We start from the raw sequence: 19566 nt of genomic DNA, 5'->3' as shown, positions 1-19566 counted from the left end.
TGGCTACTTTGTCTAGTTACCTGTTTATGCTTTTCTTTTCTTTCTTTCTTTTTTCTTTTTTTGTAAATATAAAAGTTTTGCACAGTATACTGAATACTTTGTATTTTCTTGCAACTAAACCTGGATTGCAAACACAAAGCCATTCTCCACTGGAGGGCTTCTTGTATTCAGCATTTTTTATTGACTTTGTATTTCCAAGGTCTAGAAGAGAGCTCTTCAACTTGTATGCTTCAAGGTCATCTGGGTGCTCTTTTAAAATGCAGTCCTCTGAGTCCTGGTTCTGTTTCAGAATATTCATTTAAACAACCTGGGTGATTCTAGGTAGCCCAAGGATCTTATTTTGAGAAACACTAGACTAGAATTGTTCTTTTACTGGGAAAAGTGAGTATGTATAATTTTGATCAATTGCATTTTAAATTTGTTCTGAAATTATTAGCTGCCCTCTCTAGACATTTGAAAACAATTCAGGATTAGTAAAGAAGAGAAAGTGGTTACCTTCTCCCATTGAGTTTAGGATCTAAGGTTGACAATTCAGAGGAATTCAAACAATCTAGGCACTGGGCATGATGAAAGAGAACTTGTTTTTTGTTTTTCTATCTTATTAATAGTTTTAAAATTCTGTACTATAAAATGGCGGATTAAGTCAACAGATGCAATCTATTTATTTAATTGTATTTATTTATTTTTATGGCACTGGGGATTGGATCCAGGTTATCATTCATGCTACGAAAGTACTTGACCCATGAGCAGAAAATGACATTTGCCCTTGGCTAAGTGTTTTTCATCTGTATATACAAACCCACTAGTTTTATATTAGTATTCTGTTTTTAAAAAAATTCCTTATTACTATTTGGTTTATTTCATCATGGGTAAAATGGCATTATTATATACATTAAGAACATAGGTTTTAAGAATAGGCAACTTCTGGGTCTAAATATTAGCATGGCCAGGACCAAGCGTTTGTTTGTATTTCTATAAGCCAGTGGTAGAAGTATCCGTGTAATCAACTCATGAGACTTAAAATGGATGTATTGCATATATAGCACTTAAAAGCTGGAGGCATTGGTTCATGCCTGTAATCCCAGCAACTCAGGAGGTTTATGCAGGAGGATATCAAGTTAGAGACCAGCCTGGACAATTTAGCAAAACCCTGTCTCAATTTACCCTGTTGGTAAGTACTCAATAATTATCATTTTTGATAATTGTTTCATTATCATTGTTTAATTATTTAATTCTAACAAGTTTAATACTTTTCATTGTTTAATTCTAACAAGTCATTTCTCAATGTACAAATAATATCATTTCAACTAATATCATTTCTTAGTTCTGGCTACCCTGGAAGATAATCCAGAGCAAAGAGCCCACAGGACCTATTTGGCCATAGATGTCAATACTCCCTGGATTCTTTTTTCCATTGCTCTAGCATAAGGAACATTTCCATGGGAGTTGTAGGTTGAAGGAAGTGGGGTGACTTCTATTTATTCTTTTACTTGGGACACTGGAGAGGTCAGTGAGCTGGAGATTATGTTTATCAGCATCAGCAAACCACCCATAGCAATGTGTTTGTGCTCCATTGAGCTGAAGAAAAAGTCAAATACTGAGAGGTCACCTTGAACTAATTATTTTAATTCAAGCAGGAGCCATTTACTCAATGTCAAAGTCTCAGTCCATATTTTATTTTATTTTTTGTTTATTCATTTTTACCCAAAGTAATACAAATGTTATTTCACAGTTATTCTTGCACAGAGAAAATTGCTTACTGTTGAAAGAATATGAGAGAAATTTGGGATGTATCACATATACCATTAGGATGAATTGCAAATGTAGCTTTTTACACTTTTCATGTAAGATATATAACTATTATATAACTAAATCCATTCTCCTCAAACTAAGAAGTCTAGATTTACTTTCATTACATTTCATTGCTGATTTTCTTCTGGATGAATTTTAAGATCAGAGCTTTTCACAAATTGTTTCTTCTTGAGATTTTCTGGAACTTAAGAGGCAAGATAAAAAAAAGGATGCCAAGAAAATTAGTAAGGATCTCTCATCTTGATAGACCTTTAAAAATGGTAGTCCAATTGGGTGCAGTGGACTGGGCCTATAATCTCAGTGACTGGGAAGGCTGAAGCAGAAGATTGAAAGTTCCAGGCCAACTTCAGCAAATAAGTAAGGCCTAAAAACCTTAGTGAGACTCTGTCTCAAAATTTAGAAAAAGGCCAGGCACAGTGGTGTACATCTGTAAACCCAGCAACTTGGGAAACTAAGGCCGGAGGATGAAGAGTTCAAAGACAGTCTCAGCAAAATCGAAGCACTAAGCAACTCAGTGAGACCCTGTTTCTAAATTGAAAAAAAATACAAAATAGGGCTGGGGATGTGGCTCAGTGATTGAGTGCCCCTGAGTTCAATCCCTGGTATAAATAAATAAATAAATAAATAAATAAATAAATAAATAAATAAATAAAACAAAAAGAACTGGAGATGTAGCTAAGTAGTAAAGCACCCCTGGGTTCAATCCCCTATGCCAAAAAATAAAAAAATAAAAAAGGAAGTGGGAAAATCAAAATTGTGTTGGATCATAGTGAGATTGTCAATTTGCCACCCATGGGTGGAATTTATCCAGTACATGGATATGCTTAATTATTGCAAAATATTAAAGTATGCCGTAGGTCATCAATCTTCATCGCTTTCGCAAATGGGTTCTTGACTTCCAGTAAAAGTTGTTGAGAACAATTTTATATTATTCTTACAGAGAAGGAAAGGTTATGTTTTGATTTTTATTCAATCAAGTGGAAAATATTAGCAGCCAGACTTAACTGTAGCAAAGGTAGATGCCTCAATCTACTAGTCTTTTAGATGCTTGCCAGTTTGACTGACTGTATAGCAATGTCTCCCTCTGGTGGTTGACTTCAGATTTTTTTTGAACAAGAAACTTGATTACTGTTTTATTCCTTCTTGCTAGCTATTCTGAATTAATTATGGATATACTATTTTAATTCTTCCAGGTTTACATGGACTGTAAAGATCAGAATGTGGATGTATTGTTAGCCAATTGCACAGGTAAGAGGGTGTCCTTGGCTAACATTGAACATGATACATCTATTGCTTCATGCATCTTGGTATTTCCTTTCTTTCTTGTAGCTTCCTTGATAAAAGCCATGAAGTACTTTGGAAACTTAGACTCAGAGAAACCAGTTTTTTTTGAATCAGTAGCTGCTGCAGTAAGTAACATCTATTCAAATAAGGTAAGTTGATAACTTGAGCTTGCAAGAGTTGTAAAAAAATAGAATATAGAATAAAAGACTTTCATTTTTTGTATTAGCTTTTTACCCCACCAACATCTAAAATCTATTAAAATCACTCCAATCTCCATCTCAGGGTATCTGCTACAAGTAAAGTATGTTTCCATTCATCTTTTTGGGTCAGTTATGAATAATTATTTAATAATTTGCATCTTACAATAATGTCACTTCTTAGAGGATTTGGCCTTACCTATCAATTGCAAACTGCTTGCTTTAATGCTTCTTTTGGTATCCACTGTCCCTGAAGTTTGAATCTCCCTCTCACAAATGTACAAACTCTAAATATAGCTTTCCAGATCTTTCTGCTCTGATATCCTCCTCCAAGCTTATTCTGATGGCCATCTTTGGTAATATTATTTGCAGTGTCTAGTGCTCCCATGATCTGAAGTATGAAAATTACCTTCCAATATTGGACTTTATGGTTTAGTTTTATAACTGTTCCCAGCACTATGATTTCCTGCAATTTTTCTGTGACTTTTGAATCATTTTGCTTTCCCTCATCCCTAGAACACTATTTGGTGCCTACCAGATCATCCTTATTATATTCAGTCAGAACAGTATATATTTACAAAATAATAATAATATTTATTGTAATCCTTTTTGTATATATAACACTGTATTGAGTACTTACCATCTTTCAGGAATATTCTAAAGGCTTCAACTTCATTAATTAAACTTGTTACAACTTTAGAGGTAGATACTTTTATTTAACACTTTTCAAAATGGGGAAACCGAGGGCCAAGGACATTATGCCATTTGTAAGCGGAAGAACTGGTTTCAGCGTCAGCAGTCAGACCTTGGGCCTGGAGCTGTAAACTCCACACTCGCCTTCCTCATAGAATGTCCATTTTCTTAGTGTGTCTAGGTAGCTGGCTTTTGTTTCTACTGCTCTTTTACAAGGTACTGATTTAAGAGTTGAATAAGCAGCGTGTGTTTACTTCTTCCTCTTCTGTTTCAGAACTTCAGCAAACTTGGTGACCACAGTGAAGTCTGAGCCCCATTCATTGCAGTGCAGATTTTATCTCTAGCAACTTCTCTGAAGAAGCCATGCACTGGCATTTTGCACACTTTTTTTTATATTGTATTGATCCTGCATGTGACCTCCACTCTTAATAAGTTGATGTGACTTTGTAACTGCGTAACATTGGTCAAGATTTGCTAAAAGTTTTTTTTTTTTCTCCTAATCTTTGTTACTAAGGAAATGCACTTAGTTATTTTATATAAAAATCACTCTGCATTTAACTTTAGTGTATGAAGGGTAAACATGATTTTATTTCCTTATATCACAGTATTTTGTGTGATTTTATTTCTATTTTGCTGTAAGCTAATCTTTAAAACTGAGAAACTTGGAATACTTACAAGTCATTTACAAGTTCAGATCATTTGTAACTAATACGCAAAAACAGCCTTGCAAATATGTCATTTTCCTGAACCTGTACCCACAAAAACCATTTAAACATCAGTAGGAGTAAATATTACTCTATACAATAAGATATGAAATTCACAGAAATAAAGTACTTGGAAACAATTGACAAGCAAATGACAAATTGAAGTCATTGATCTCTATATTCTTCAATGCATTCACCTCTGCAGTATTCAAGAATGTCTTCATATTTGGAAGAAAACTGGTATCCAAATAAAATCAAAATCTTGACATTAGTCTGTTTTGCCTTGAGTTTTGGAAATGCCTAAGATTGTCACAACAAATGCTCCAAATTTCACATTTCCGCCCCACAAGCGGCTCTGTTTTCTGCCTTAGTTTTATTGGAGTGAGGGAATGTGGAAGCATCATAATTTTTTTTCACAAATACGATGTTTAGATGAGAAAATTCCACCAGTAGGATTGCCTTGTACTCTACCAGTGTAAGATTAACTGTGTAGTTCTGTATTTCAAAGAGACAGTCAATAAAATATGTTTATCTATCCATATCAAAATAGATAGGTAGATGGATAGGGTTTCCATAATGTTTTTCTTCTTTTGTTAGAGAAGAACTTGGATGTGATTATCTATAAATCAACCAAACCAACCAGGTAACTGGCAAATATTAATTGCCAGACTAAACTGTATAAATTAATGTTTTCATGCTTGTACATATATTTTCAATTGCATACAAGCACACAATTTCACATTTTTATCTAACTGATTTATGTAGGAAGAAATCTCATTTTCAAAAATGGGCATAGATATGTAATTATGCTTTAGTCTTAATGGTGTTTTAACTATTCTAGAAACTACCAGTGTAAGAAAAAGTCAAATACTTTACAACAAATTTGAGAAGCAGGTTGAAATATAATGAAAAGACTGGTCATGTAGGTTCTTTCATGGGCTTCTATAAGAGTAAATTCTAGCTCCTGTCAACAGATGGGTTGTAATCATCTCTAACGATGTTCATATGACCCCTAATTTTAACATAACTCTCAGGTAGAGTAACATAATAAAATGAAAGAAGAACAATAAATGTTTTAATTCTCATTTGTGTCCAAGCCATTTTAATTTTTAATGAATGATCTACAAAGAATAGTCTTGGTACCCAAAAGAGACTCAATTCCTTTGTTACTAGTTTTAGTTGAAATAAACAAGGTTAACTCACATTCCCATCAAACATTGTTCCAGAGAAAGGTGGAGACAGTAATTGGAGGTAAAATTTCTTTATTGAAAGGAATTTTACTCTGCTCTAGCCAATTAAATAATTCCCATGGTGGATGGTAGTAATATTCACCATTTCTAATCCATTGGTCACTGGCAGATAAACATGAGTCAAGGAAAGTCAAGAAAAGAAAATACATTTTACTACATGTAAATTGATATTTTGCTATGCAACTTTGGCCTATAATTGAATTCATGCACTGGAAGCATTTTCTAATTTGTTAGAGATTATGGACCATGGATGACATTAAAATCATTATGCTAATCGATGGATAGTTGTTCCATCTTATTGTTAATGCTGACACAGTATTGTCTGAAAAATTGCATTTGAATGCATTTCAGTGTTTATAGTAGAAGTTTAATGGATAAAACTTTAAAGTCAATATCTTGGGATCAAATTCAAAGAAAAGGAAGATGAGACCATGAACTGCATAAAGTCCCTTTGCTCTATGATTTCTCCCTCATACCAAGTCCCCAATGGCTGTTAACCTGTAGAAAGTTCCTTAAATTAAGGTCCGAGAGTTTGAGAGCTGAACATGAGTTTTAGTCACATGAGAATTCTAAAACTTAAATGTCTATTTAAAAGCAGGAACTGACAACACAAGGACTATAATATGGTCCCAATGCTAGAATGTTTCTAGAATTACACTGAATTACTTTTATGGGATCATCTTATTTTTATATATGATAAACTACTTCCATATTACTTATTATGGTACAATAAAATTGGAAAAAAATTAAAACTGACCTATAAAAGTGTTAAGGACCTACTACAGTGACATATATAAATTAAGTATAAAATATGTAACCAGAAAAAGACTGTTAACATTACATTTATGCAAATTAAATGCCCTTAGATTTTTCCATTTGTCTTTCACTTTAAAGGTTATTTGCCCCCAATTATATAATTCAAGTGTTATAAGGTTTAGCTTAAACTACTTTGCAGTAATTTATTTGACAGATCTCTATTCTATAAATGCATAATGTAATGAGAAAAGAGATCTTTCTTTTTTAATGAAAACATTAATCTGTTAATACTCCATATGAACAATGTTTGACATTTAGTGGTACCAAAATATGTTGGTATGTTATTGAACATAGATATGCCTTAGAAATGCACATTCTGTATTCTGTGAAATGATGATCTAATTCAATATAGGACATGCTTTTTGGCAGTGAATTTGTCACCAGATTTCAAATAGGGAGTTAAGTGGTGCTTTCACAATCCAAAGATTTTTAGTTAAAAATCATGTAAGCTAATATGCTGCACTTATTTTTCATATTTTCCAATGCATTTAATTATCTTTTTTATAATTCTTTGTACTAACTCAGCATGTAACAACCAATTTATATGGAAATAAATTGAAATATGATAACTATTATGCTTAAATGGATTTGTGTCCATTATTTCACAGTATTTATTCTCCTGCAAAGCAAATAATACATATTACTTTCTTGGACTGACCGCAGAGTAATATGTGTTGCAAATTCCTGGAAGTACTGATTTTTCCTAGTAATTTGTTCTTATGAAATGAAAAAGAACTGAGTTTTAGACTGCTGATAAAGATACATTTTGCTACAAGACTACATTTATACAATCCTCTTTCACCAGGTTTGCATCCTTTTTCTTCTAATTTTAGTTAATGTGTAAATTTTTATTTTTTTGTTTGTGCTCTTCTGGGTTCATTATGTTCTTTTGTCTGTCTTTTCTGTGTTCCTATGACAAGTTCAATATTCCTCAGCATGTTAAAGATTGTTGCTACAAAGACAACAAGACTGTATTCAGATGTTAAGAGACACAGCAGTGAATAAAACAGAAAAAAATTTTCTGCCCTCATGGAAATTATGTTGTAACCAAGAAAGACAGAAAATAATCAGGATAAATTTAAATACATTTATTGCAAGTTAGATGATAATATGCATGAAGAAGATGAATAAATTAAGGAAAATATGGCAAAGGGTGAATTGCATCCCTAGATAGGGTGGCAGGAAGGTTACTAACAGTAGAATCTTAGCTCAGGCTGCCTACAGAAAATACCACAGTGTAGTTGGTTTAAATATGTGGAAAAGTATTCTCAGAGTTTTGGAGAATGGGAAGTCCAAGATGAAGGTACTGACCAATTCAGTCTCTGGCAAGGGTATTCTTTGTGACTGGTAGTTGGCACTTTCTTAACTCTGTCCTCACATGGGATGAGAGAGCACTTTGGTATCTCTTCTTATAAGGTCACTCGTCTTCTATGAACTTTATGATCTCATTTAACAATTACCTTCTTGTAGATTCTACTTCCAAATCCAGTCACATTGAGTAGGGGCATATGATTCAGTTCATTGCATTCCATCTCTGACCATCCCAAAATTCATGTCCTTATCACACGCAAAAATACATTCATCACGTTCCAAGATTCCAAAAGGTCTTAACTTGGTCCAACATCAACTCTGAAGTCTAACATCCAAAATCTCATCTACAGCTCATCTAAGTCATCTATGGGTGAGAAGAGAGGTATGATTCATTGCTGGCAAAATTTCTCTTCACCTGTGAACCTATGAAACCAGACAACCAACATACCTCCAAATGCAATAGTAGGACAGGTAAAGGAAAAGTATTCCCATTCCAAAAGTATAAACCAGAAAAGAAAGGAGTGAGAGGTCCCAGTGAAGTCTAAAACCTAGAGGGGAAGATTCCATTAGATCCATTGAATCTTTTTTTTTTTAATGTTCTAAAAGAAAAATGTAATGAGTTTTCACTTTTTACAATTGGTTCTTTTTAGTTATACATAACCATTGAATCCATTTTGACATAATCATGTAAGCATGGAATATATCATATTCTAATTCAGACCCCCATATTTATCCTTCCCCGTCTATCCCCTTGTCCCCTGCTTTTTTCCCTCTATTGATCTTTCTGCCATTTACCCATAGTTGCTATTTTTAAAATTAATTTCTTGCATGATAGTGAGATTCACTGTGGTGTATTCATATATGTACATAGAAAATTATGTCAGATTTGTCAACTCTTAAGCCTTGAAAATAATCTTCTTTGGTTGAATTTTGCCCTACCTTTTGGACCCCCCAGGTGTAATAGTCCTTCATTCAAGTTTCCACTGGGTGGTTCCACCTCCATGACTCTGCAGGATGGTCCCACTGCAAAGCTTTGGTTGGAAACTGTCTGGCCTTTTGAATCTGAGGTGATATCCCCTTTCTCTGAAACTGAAGGGGCAGATTTGATAATCTCTGAGTTGACTTGGTGTCATCTCCCCTTCGCTTGAAGAATAGGACACATTCACAGCATATTACTTTTATGGTCCAGTCCTGTATGACTGAAGAAGTCTGACCATCCATCCTCCTTCATTTTGATCTATCTCTGTCCTCTTCAGTTTAAACTGGTAGTGTTGCTGCTGATAGTATTCATCCTGGCTTGTGAGGTGGTGTTTAGTTGACTTCCTGGTTCATACCCATGCTAACCTTACCAAATGGTTGCTGAATCTCAGTTCTCTTCAGAACAAGGTTCCCATTCTATGCAACATGGATTGGCTAAGAATTTTCCAAATCTTCAAAATCATGTTCCTTTTTGTTTAATAATTTCTTTTCAATTTCTTTTTCTCTCTTCATGTTTTGCTATAAGAGTCAGAAGGAACCAAACCACTCCTTCTATGCTTTCCTTAGAAATATCCTCAGTTAAATATCTACATTTCATCACTTGCAATTTCCACCTTCCGCAAAACACTAGTACACATTTAGCCAAATTCTCTGACATTTTATAACAAAGATTGCCTTTCTTCTGGTTTCCAATAATATGTTCTTCCTTTCTGCCTGAGACCTGCATGGCTTCTCATGGTTATATTCCTATCAACACTCTGCTCATGATTATTTTTTCTCTGAAAAGATGGAGACTTTCTCTTCCTCTTTTGTTTCTAAGTCCTCATCAGAATCGCCTTTAACATCCATATTTCTACCATCAGTCTCTTAACAGCAACACAGGTTTTTTTAGCATGCATCTCAAATCTCTTGCAACCTTCACCAGTTATTCAGTTCCAAGGCTGCTTCCACATTTTAAAATATTTGTTATATAGTGGCATTCCACTTCTTAATGCCAAAATCTGTCTTAGTCTCTTTGGGCTGCGATAACAAAATGCCATAGATGAAATTGTTTAAACAACAGAAACTTATTTCTCACAGTTCTGAGGTTAGAAGCACACAATCAAAGTGCTGGCCAATTTAATTTCTGGTGAAGCAGTCTATGCCTGACTTGTTGGTAGGTGTTTTCTTTCTGTGTTCATGGTGGAGAAAGAATGAATTCTTTGTTGCCTCCTAAAAGGACACTAATCCTATGGGATCACCCATTTGGCCTCATTCATTGCTGTTTATCACTTTGTCAGTTCTAGCTCCAAATATAGTCTCACTGGAAGTTAGGGTTTCAACATATGAATTTTGTAGCACACAACTCATTCCATAGCAGGGAATTATGAATTTCCTAAACATTCAAAAATTGTCCATTTTTATGTCTGAAAAATAGACTTGTTAGAATTTTATCACATCTATACGTCATGTTTTTGCATTACAAACATGATAAATGATTGTGAATGCTTATGTTAAAACATTCTGCTACTAGACACAGTAGGTTAGCATAGACATGACTAGCTATACCTGGATACTCAGAAGAGGTTAAGCCATGAAAAAGATGAAGTTGTTAGGAATGGCCATTCTGAAGCAAGACATGTTATATTTTGGTGACAGTTCCTAATGATTGGTTGTCTGGTTAGCAAAGATAGTACTGAATTAGATAGTTTTCTTTTAGCTCTTGTATTGTTTTAACAAATATAGTGACATAGACATGCTTAATTTTGCCATTTATGAAGACAGCTACAGAGCAGAGCCCTGTTGCTAACTTTCTACTTTTGGTTTTTGTTTGTTTTTGTTTTACTTTGTTTTTTAGAAGGGAAGAAGGCTGGGTTACTACAAAATGGTTAAATTCTCTGAAACAATGTATTTCAGAGTTCTTATTATTTAAAAACCTTACTTTCTATTGATTCAGCAATAGGAAGTTCATGTTAGTCAAACTCATCTCCTTTGTATCTTAAGTAATAAAAACTATTCTCTAGAGTAATTTTATGAAACGTTTCTGTCTTTTAAATGTCAATTTAGAGCCTTTTATTTTTTCACACTCAAAATTGGCTAGTTAGTAGGTCCTGTAACAATTCCTACTTGACAAAAACAGTTGATCCATTTTTTAAAAAATGCTTCAATAATGAAATAAATAAAAATAAAACTAGAATTTTATTTTCTTTCTTGCCAGAGTTGCTTTTCTTAATTTCTTGGTTTTCAAGCAATTTCTGGCTTCGTGAGACTAGGAAAGAGAAGAAAGACAGGGCTTCTTTTAGCTGTCCTGTGTCTTCCAAATCAACTTCTGTACCCAGAATATTCAACAGCACTTTTTTGCTATACTTTCTTATCCCTGGTTTATATCTTGTAGATTTTTCACGTTTCTGTGTTCCTTATTATCTTGAATTAGGAGTAAAGACCATTGTTTAAATAAAGGTGCCTTTATTTAGGGTAATGAAGCCTAGGAGACTTTGGGGAAGGGAGTTATGTGAATATAACTCCTGGGTACTGACTGGACTTTGAGGGGAGAAACAGCCTGAAGACATGGACAATATTACAGAGGGCATTTCAGGAGGAAGTTGGTTGGTATGATTGACCCCATGCTGGTACACTTTCAAGGGAATCCAAATGTTCCTTGAGTTCAAATGCCTCCTGCAGCACTCTGGAGGGGCCTGAAGTTCTCATCATTAGACATTTGTTTGAGCTGGAGTAAATATTATACTAAAGGACACACACATTGAAACATTGTGACACATGGTATTGGTGTTATGAGGAATTGGTTTATCCAATCAGACTACAGGACATTGTCACCAATGACAATGACAAAGCACACACTTTTTGGTGAGGAAGGATGGTAAAAATGTCTAGGGTACTGCTAAAGATAGGGTTGGGAGTGGCTTATGGTGCTGAGAGCAGGTTGGGTGGTGCGGAGAATGAGGGGTGGAGAGGAAAACAGGCTGAGCATGTGTCTTCGCCGTTCCTAGAAGACCAGGTTCTCTCCTCTCTTCCTGCACCATGCTAGTGGACAGACATGGCAGAACAGGGTTCGTAAAGCCAAACACGATTCTTCCCACAGAATAACTTTTCCTGGAGCTTGGACTTATGCTTTGGCTCTGAAATGAAAATTTGAGAATAGCAGTGTGACTGCCAAAATGAAATTAACATATGACTCTTGTTTAAAGTAACCTTTTTTTTTTTTTTTTTTTCCAATCGCCCCTTTCACACTGTCAATGAAAATATTGAAATAGTCAAGGGTGTAGCCTAACAGAGCAGAAATCTTATGAATTAAAATTAATCAGTTGATGGTACCCCTTTCTTCTTAAATCTTTTTGAAATGTGATTCTTATAATATCTGCACCAGAATCACCATGGATATTCACTAAATATGTAGATTCACGAAGGCTGTATGGGATCTAGTGAATCAGATTTCTTTGGGGTAGGTTTGGGAAAATAGATTTCAAAGCAATCAGGTCCTTAGGTTTTGTACTATAAAGTTTTAGGAGCAGAGTCACAAAAGTCTGATATTTGAAAGGAGCCCTGTACTTTTATTATTAAGCACCTACATTTTTATCAGTTGCTATTTTGATTTGTGCACCAGTTACAATGTAACTGGTAATAGCATAATACAGTGTGTCCAAAGTGCTATTCTTAAATAACAAGAACTGCCAGGTGTGCATTGCAAAGGACCATGTCAAATTCATCATAGTTTTTGCTAGATATGAGTCTGTTAGGGCCAAAAAGTACCTGAAACATATTATCTCTATTTATATAGTCTTTCTTTGATGAATTTCAATCGTTTTCCTAAGACTTTAGTTTGTATTTAATATTTTTCATCATGGGAAATTCAAATCTCCTCCTTGTTTCACAAATTTATACTGTTCCCAACAGATATTGATGCCATCATATAAGATAATGATCCCCTCCTTCAGGTTTCTTCTCACACATATCCATTAGAAGCACATCGTAAAAAAGAGATATTTCCCTTCTAGCCTAAGGCTACATGTGCAATTATTTTCTTTCAACACCTTCATTGAAATTCCCCGTGTAATGCTACCACAGTGAATTATAGTTAAACCTTTTATTCTGCACATATGGAGGTGGAATAAAGAGATGGTGGCAGCATTATTACTCAGCTACTTTCAGTTTGGAGATTGAGGCTGATGTAAACTATCATAACTAGAGAGAAAATGATATTCGATTATGAATCACTGCCAGATGTTTGAATGTGGCTTCAGGTTTCATTTTCTGGAACATGCTTACTATAGTATTTTCCTTATCTACTTTTTAAGTGATTCTCTTTCTATGTATAAAGGATTCAATTGCATTAAATGTCCAGAAAAGTCACACATTAATAAAATATATATTTGGGTTCCATTTCACAATCCATAAAATGAAATTAGAAATCGTCCTAAAGTGAATATTATGTAATGGTGTTCTGCAGTTCAAGTTTCAGAGGAACTGTGAGGGGATCTTCTCGTGCATCTTCTCATATCACATTTATGCTGGGGAAACCATCCAGGTTAACAGTATTGTGAAGGAGAGACAGAAAAAAGTAAAACGGGACCTAAAAATTAGGAAAATTACTTGCAGCATGAATGTAAATGGAGAAGAATCTGATGTTTATGGTTATTAGATTCTGGATCCCAAATCTTGTGGTATATACAGACTCCAGATTGTTTGGTATTCAATGCAGATCATCATTTCTGCAGATTGGTGACTGAAAATCCCTGGCATTTGGCCCAAAGTAGACCTTCAGTGCTGTCTGTCAATGTTTTCCCTTCTCTGTGCTCCATGACTCTCCCATTTTCTAGTATTCTAAGCCTCAATCACATACTTACATCTCTCCACCTCCCAACCTGTTTTCAATGGTCTTCCATAAATAAACTTGCCTGTATCTTCAGGGAACATTTTGTGTCTCAAATTTCTACTGAAATTCCTACTGGCAACTTGTTTTATTTGAGTATGAGTTTTTGGTTGAATTTTCCTTTCTTCTAATCATGGTAAAATCTGCTACCTGGAATTCCCCCTGAACTTGTTTATCAGTTTAGTACCTTTTCTTCCTCTCACTTTTTCTCTTTCTATGAAGAACATCATCGGAAACTTAATAGGAATTGCATTGAATATGCATAGTGCTTTTGGTAGTAGGGTCATTTTGACAATGTTAATTCTGACTATCCAGGAACATGGGAGATCTTTCTATCTTCTATGGTCTTCTTCAATTTCTTTCTTTAGTGTTCTGTAATTTTCTAAAGTCACACTGACCATATTTCACCATAATTATTCATTTGCATGCTTCTAAAGGCATCGACTATGTAGTGATCATTGTCGTGTGTGTGGCTCATTAAATGTTTATTATTATGTTTTGTTGAAGGGATGAATGAAAGTATCAATTGATAATAATATTAAAACTATATGAAGACACTAAAATCCTAGGAATCAACTAAGGAATTTTTTTTTTTTTTTTTAATTGGGGTATGTGGTCTTGCTATGTCTGTTCAGGCTGATCTTGAAACTCTTGTGTTCAAGTGATTCTCCTGCCTCAGACTCCTGGGTGGCTAGGACTACAGGCACATTCTCCACACTTGGCTGAGATTGGCATCTGCAAAGGACTCAGGAAGCTAGTGTGGTTGGGACAGAGTGAAAGAGATCAGTGACTTGAGGGAAAACTGAAAAGGCAAAGAGAACTTTTCTTATGAAAAAGCTGCTGTTCTTTTTGAACAACACAACTATACTGTGCTTTCCTAACCTGGTGTCCTAGAGAACTAATCTCTGTTTTCATATGGAGAAAGAAGTCATTTCTAAGACACCATCTAAGGAGAAATAAGGAGCATCGATTCTCTGAATATCTTGCCAATTAGTGACAGTTCTCAAACTCTTTACAGATAAATTTCTCTTCTGGTCAAATGTGATAATATGACCAAAAATGTGATAATATGACCAAAGAAAGCCAACCAAATCAACTTGCCATTATAATTTATCATGTATTATTGCCTACCAAGAACTCTGACATGAGTAAATAGAATTTATTGAAAAGTGTATTTGGATCAATAGAAAGACCATCTTCATAGCAGTCAATTATGCTCTTTAATTATCCATTTGTTTTTAACAAATTACTCTAAAATTCAGTGATTTATTATTTCTCACAATTCTGAGATTGACTGGGTTCTCTGGTCTCCCCTGGGCTCACTTTGCTGCTGCATTCAGTGGGAGAATTAGCTGGGCACTGGGCTCACGTGTGAGAGCCCAGATGTGGAAGCTGCCTTTCCACAGAGTCTTCATCTGTGCTTCTTCACAAGCTTGGCAGTCAGGATTCTGAGTGAATGAAGCAGAAGCTGTGGGGCCTCTTGAGGCCTGCATTCAAAAACTCAAGAAATGTTACTTCCACCATTTGTCTTCCACTACAAGATTTAAGGGTGTAGAAAAAAAGACTCCATTTCTGACTGGGGGAGAACCAAGTCACTTTGCAAAGGTGTGCACATAATGTTGTTACCATCAAAAAATCTACCAGAGACCACCTTTGGTCATCCCTCAATATGCCTAACATACTCCTCTCCTGTCTCAGAACTTCAATAGGCTTTGAGTGCAGGATCTCATGGTTAGAACCTATGTGGACATGGGAGATGCTCCTTGGGGCAACTTCTTTTTATAATGAGACAGATGAATATGAGTGATCTCATTTGATAATAAGGCATAAAAACATGAGTGATCTTGTAGTTATGCAGTCAATGTACACTGGTGAGAAAGGGACAGAAAAACCTCAGACACTCCCTTCAAACAAAGTAAAACTGGCACAGGAAGCACATCCAGCATCCAGATCTTGGTTTCTAAAACTTTCATTCAATAGAAGGAACCAGGATTCTTTGAAGAAATGGCTGATGCTAGATCAGGAGCAATTTAACCATAAAAAAATTTAAAAATTTGAAATAACCAACTGAGAGACAAATATCTGCATTATGTCTTTAAAATATTTGATCATTACACTTCCAAACTGACAAGGTCACCAAATTCAAAACAAAAAACCCAAAAAACAACCCCCCCACAAAAAAAATCCTTCAAAACCCTAAACAACAACAACAAAACAAAAATAAGATACTGTCATAGACCAGAAGAGGCTGAAAAGACAAGACCATGACTCAATGTACTGTGATATCCTACAGGGTATCCTCAAACAGGAAAAAAGACTGTAGGAAAAGTAAACTGGAGCAAACTGGAGTTTAGCTGAGGATAAAGTACAGTGTCAGTTCCTTAGTTGCAACAAAACTTCATGGTTATAGACAATGTTAATAGGGAAAACCGGATGAGGAGCTTAGGAGAATTCTCTGTATTATTTTTGCAACTTTTCAGTAAATGTTAAACTACTGTGAAACAAAGAGAATTAAATAACAAAAGAGTAAAAATGGGATGCACACTGCAGTCTTTTTATTTTTATTTTTTGTGGCATTTCTCAAAAGCAGAAGCACAAATGTCTGTAGTTTCCCCTCCTCGAGGTCAAGGGATGTTCCTTAATTGGGTCTGGTTTTGCAACCTCGGAATGATTCTTGAATCCTTGTCCTTGGATCTTTTTTTTTCTTATAATAATTAACATATATTAGTTGTACAAATTATGGGCCTGATCGTGACCTTTCCATACATGCATATATCATGCATTGGTCCTATTGCCCTCCAGGATGTCTTCAGATTTTGATCAGAGATGCCTGATGTTTTGGCTGAGTCTCAGCTACTTCTTTTCCGTAGAAAGACCCACAGGCCTTGTTTTTTCCGTTCCTCTCGGTACAAAGGGGCAGTGCGTATATCAGTACCCTTCTCCCTTGTTGTGAAACTTACTGGGTTGACACCAGGTCCCCAAAGTGACATAATTCTTTTCAGGATGTCCTCTCTCTATGTTGGGCATATGTAACATTGCTGGGGGAAAACCACACACAATTGATTCTTGGAAGCTCCTTTTTAATCTACCACTTCGAGTCTTTCCTAGATCTTGGGTTTTGTAACCCCATACTTCAATATCTCTCCTGAGATCATCTCTTACATTGAGAATATTCTACGCACATGATGGAAATGTGAATAAATTATTTTCAATAAAATAAATTTCTAGTTCTTCTGCATTTCTTTTAAATTTTGCCTTCAAATTGAGCAGTTCTTTATTCACCTTAACTTTCTTTTTCCTCAGTTTAACAGATGCAGCAAACAAACAAAAAACAACCCAAAGGCACTTTCGACACTGCCTGACCCTCTCTTTAGCCTGATCCACAAATTCATTTTCTATATCACAATATCACCTGCTGCAGGTGATCCTTTCACTACTATTCTGCCACTGTACATCTCAGCTGCCTGTGTGTTCATGTTCAACAGCACTTCCTCGCGGCTCCTCCAGCCTTTGTCTGCCAAGAGCAAAACCAAGGCTGTGGTCTTCAGTTACATCAGCTCCCTACACCTCTACCCATTTATATATCACTTATCTTCTGCCTTGTAATAAACCACCCCAAACTCAGTAGCTTGGGAGAGTATGATTTATTATCTTTCAAAATTCTTTAGATTAGTGGAGTGGGTCTGCGAGTCTCATTTGTGTAGCTATACACTTTTGCGGGATTGGCTGGAGAAGTTCAGCTCTGATGGCTAAGATTGCTGGAATTTTCTCTGCCTGTGGCCTTTTATTCCAGGTTTTTTCACCACAAGAGAGCAAGGGGAGAAACTGACAAGCATCTCGAGGCCCACTCTCTGTCACTCAGACAAGGCAACCCCTGCCACATTCTTTTTTTTTTTTTTTTTTCTTAATATTTATTTTTACAGAGTGTATTTTGATTCATTGTACACAAATGGGGTACAATTTTTCATTTCTATGGTTGTGCACAATGTAGATTCACACCATTCATTTAATCATATGTGTACATAGGGTAATACTGTCTGTCTCATTCCACTATCTTTCCTTCCTCCACCTCCTCCTGCCCCATTTTCCTCTACACCATCCAAAGTTCCTCCATTCTTCTCTTGCCCCTGCCACATTCTACTGGTCAAAGCAAGTCACATGTTAACTCAGTTGCTCAGGATGCACTCCTCTGGTTGATAAGAATGGCAAGGTTCTTTTTTACAGGGATATACAAATGAAGATGGGTGAAGATTGGGAGTATTTAACAGTCTCAATCAAGATTCAAGTTCAGAAGGAAACATTCTTTTGTGATGGGCTGACAGATCTGACTCCATGAGAATGTTATAGGCCAGACTCTAAGGGAAATGACTAAACAGACTCCATTTTGCTCTGAGACTCCATGTTATGTAGGAAATAAGCTTCTCCTATGGGAACACCCTGCCTCTGTGCCCATCATCAGTTACCTAGTGTGACATGTTTAACAATACAAAATGACAATTCCTATGTAAAGAAAAATTGCTCTCTTTTGATTCCTATTGCTCCTAAACAATGTACCATGTGAACAGCGATTGTGTGGATGTTAGTAACCATTCTTTAGTTTGTACCTAGGTAAGGGTCATTTTGACCCACTTCTCCCTCTGTTGATGATCTCATGATGTTAGTTTGTAATTTTGAATCATAGCAACAGACTCTTGTAATTGATGTGATTTTTGATATAAGAACCCCTACAACCCTATGGTTGGGGCTGTTCTCCCAATAGCCATTTTTTGGGGCATTGTGTGAGACAGTCAGCCTGCCAGCTTAATAAAGACTCTCAAATTTGGACTTCTCAGTGGTGATTGGTCTGTTCTTAAGTTGCGCCCCTTAACACTTTTAGTTAGGAATAGGTTTAGTTGTAAGTAAAAGACAGTCCCCCTCCTGCCCCAGAAAAAATGTGGTTGTGTGGCAGCTAATCCCCCAAGTTCATATGGCTTGCTCCCTCACTTCAGTTGGGTTTCTTGTGTCACCTGTCAAGAAGGCTTCACCAACAACTCTATAACCAAAATCATAATCAGTAACTAAAATCATAATTTGGGCTCTCTCTAACCATTTTCCTGATGATATATTTCAGAATGGTTATGCTATGTGATATTATTGACATAGCTCATGACTCTCTACCTATTCATCTAGCCATCCACCCATCCATCCATCCATCCATCCATCCATCCATCCATCCATCCATAATTTGTCTCTCTCTCTCTTTCTTTTCTATCTGTTATCTCACTTTTGTTTTCTTTGTTTATCATTTGTCTTCCATACCCAAAAGAGAGTTCTAGGAAAGCAATCTGCTTTGCTCAATGCATTATTGCCAGTTCTTAGAAAAGCAATTTGTGGCACATAACAGTTTATCATTCATGTTTATTGAAAAGGCAATTAATGTATATGTATATTCAGAAATCCCAGGTATCCTGCTGAACTCAAACATGTACCTCTTATTCAGCCCATCTTAGCCACCAAGATCATTTCAGGGTAGAAAGAAATAGAAACAATCACAAAACTGGAAGAGAGGCAAGTATGAAAAGATGCTGTTGGAACCACACATGACCTGGAAGCCTCCTTTTCTTCCTTTCCTGCCTGGGAACTCCTACTTCCCAAACTGTGACTTAAACAACTAT

General features: G+C 35.7%; 1 protein-coding gene across 2 annotated transcripts in view; it reads left to right on the top strand.

Moving 5' to 3' along the window:
- The window catches only part of Slc26a7 (solute carrier family 26 member 7), a 115008-nt gene extending 107679 nt beyond the window's left edge, over positions 1 to 7329 (top strand). For both annotated transcript variants that reach the window (XM_047557356.1, XM_047557345.1), the window contains exons 17-19: positions 3006 to 3060; positions 3142 to 3245; positions 4261 to 7329. In XM_047557356.1, coding sequence (XP_047413312.1) covers positions 3006 to 3060; positions 3142 to 3245; positions 4261 to 4296 — 195 coding nt within the window. In that variant the 3' untranslated portion in view covers positions 4297 to 7329. The remainder of the gene's footprint in view (positions 1 to 3005; positions 3061 to 3141; positions 3246 to 4260) is intronic.
- Positions 7330 to 19566: the final 12237 nt, after the last annotated feature.

This window comes from Sciurus carolinensis, chromosome 1 (assembly GCF_902686445.1).
Source record: "Sciurus carolinensis chromosome 1, mSciCar1.2, whole genome shotgun sequence".
Taxonomy (NCBI): Eukaryota; Metazoa; Chordata; class Mammalia; order Rodentia; family Sciuridae; genus Sciurus; species Sciurus carolinensis.
This window is presented reverse-complemented; position numbering and strand designations above follow the sequence as displayed.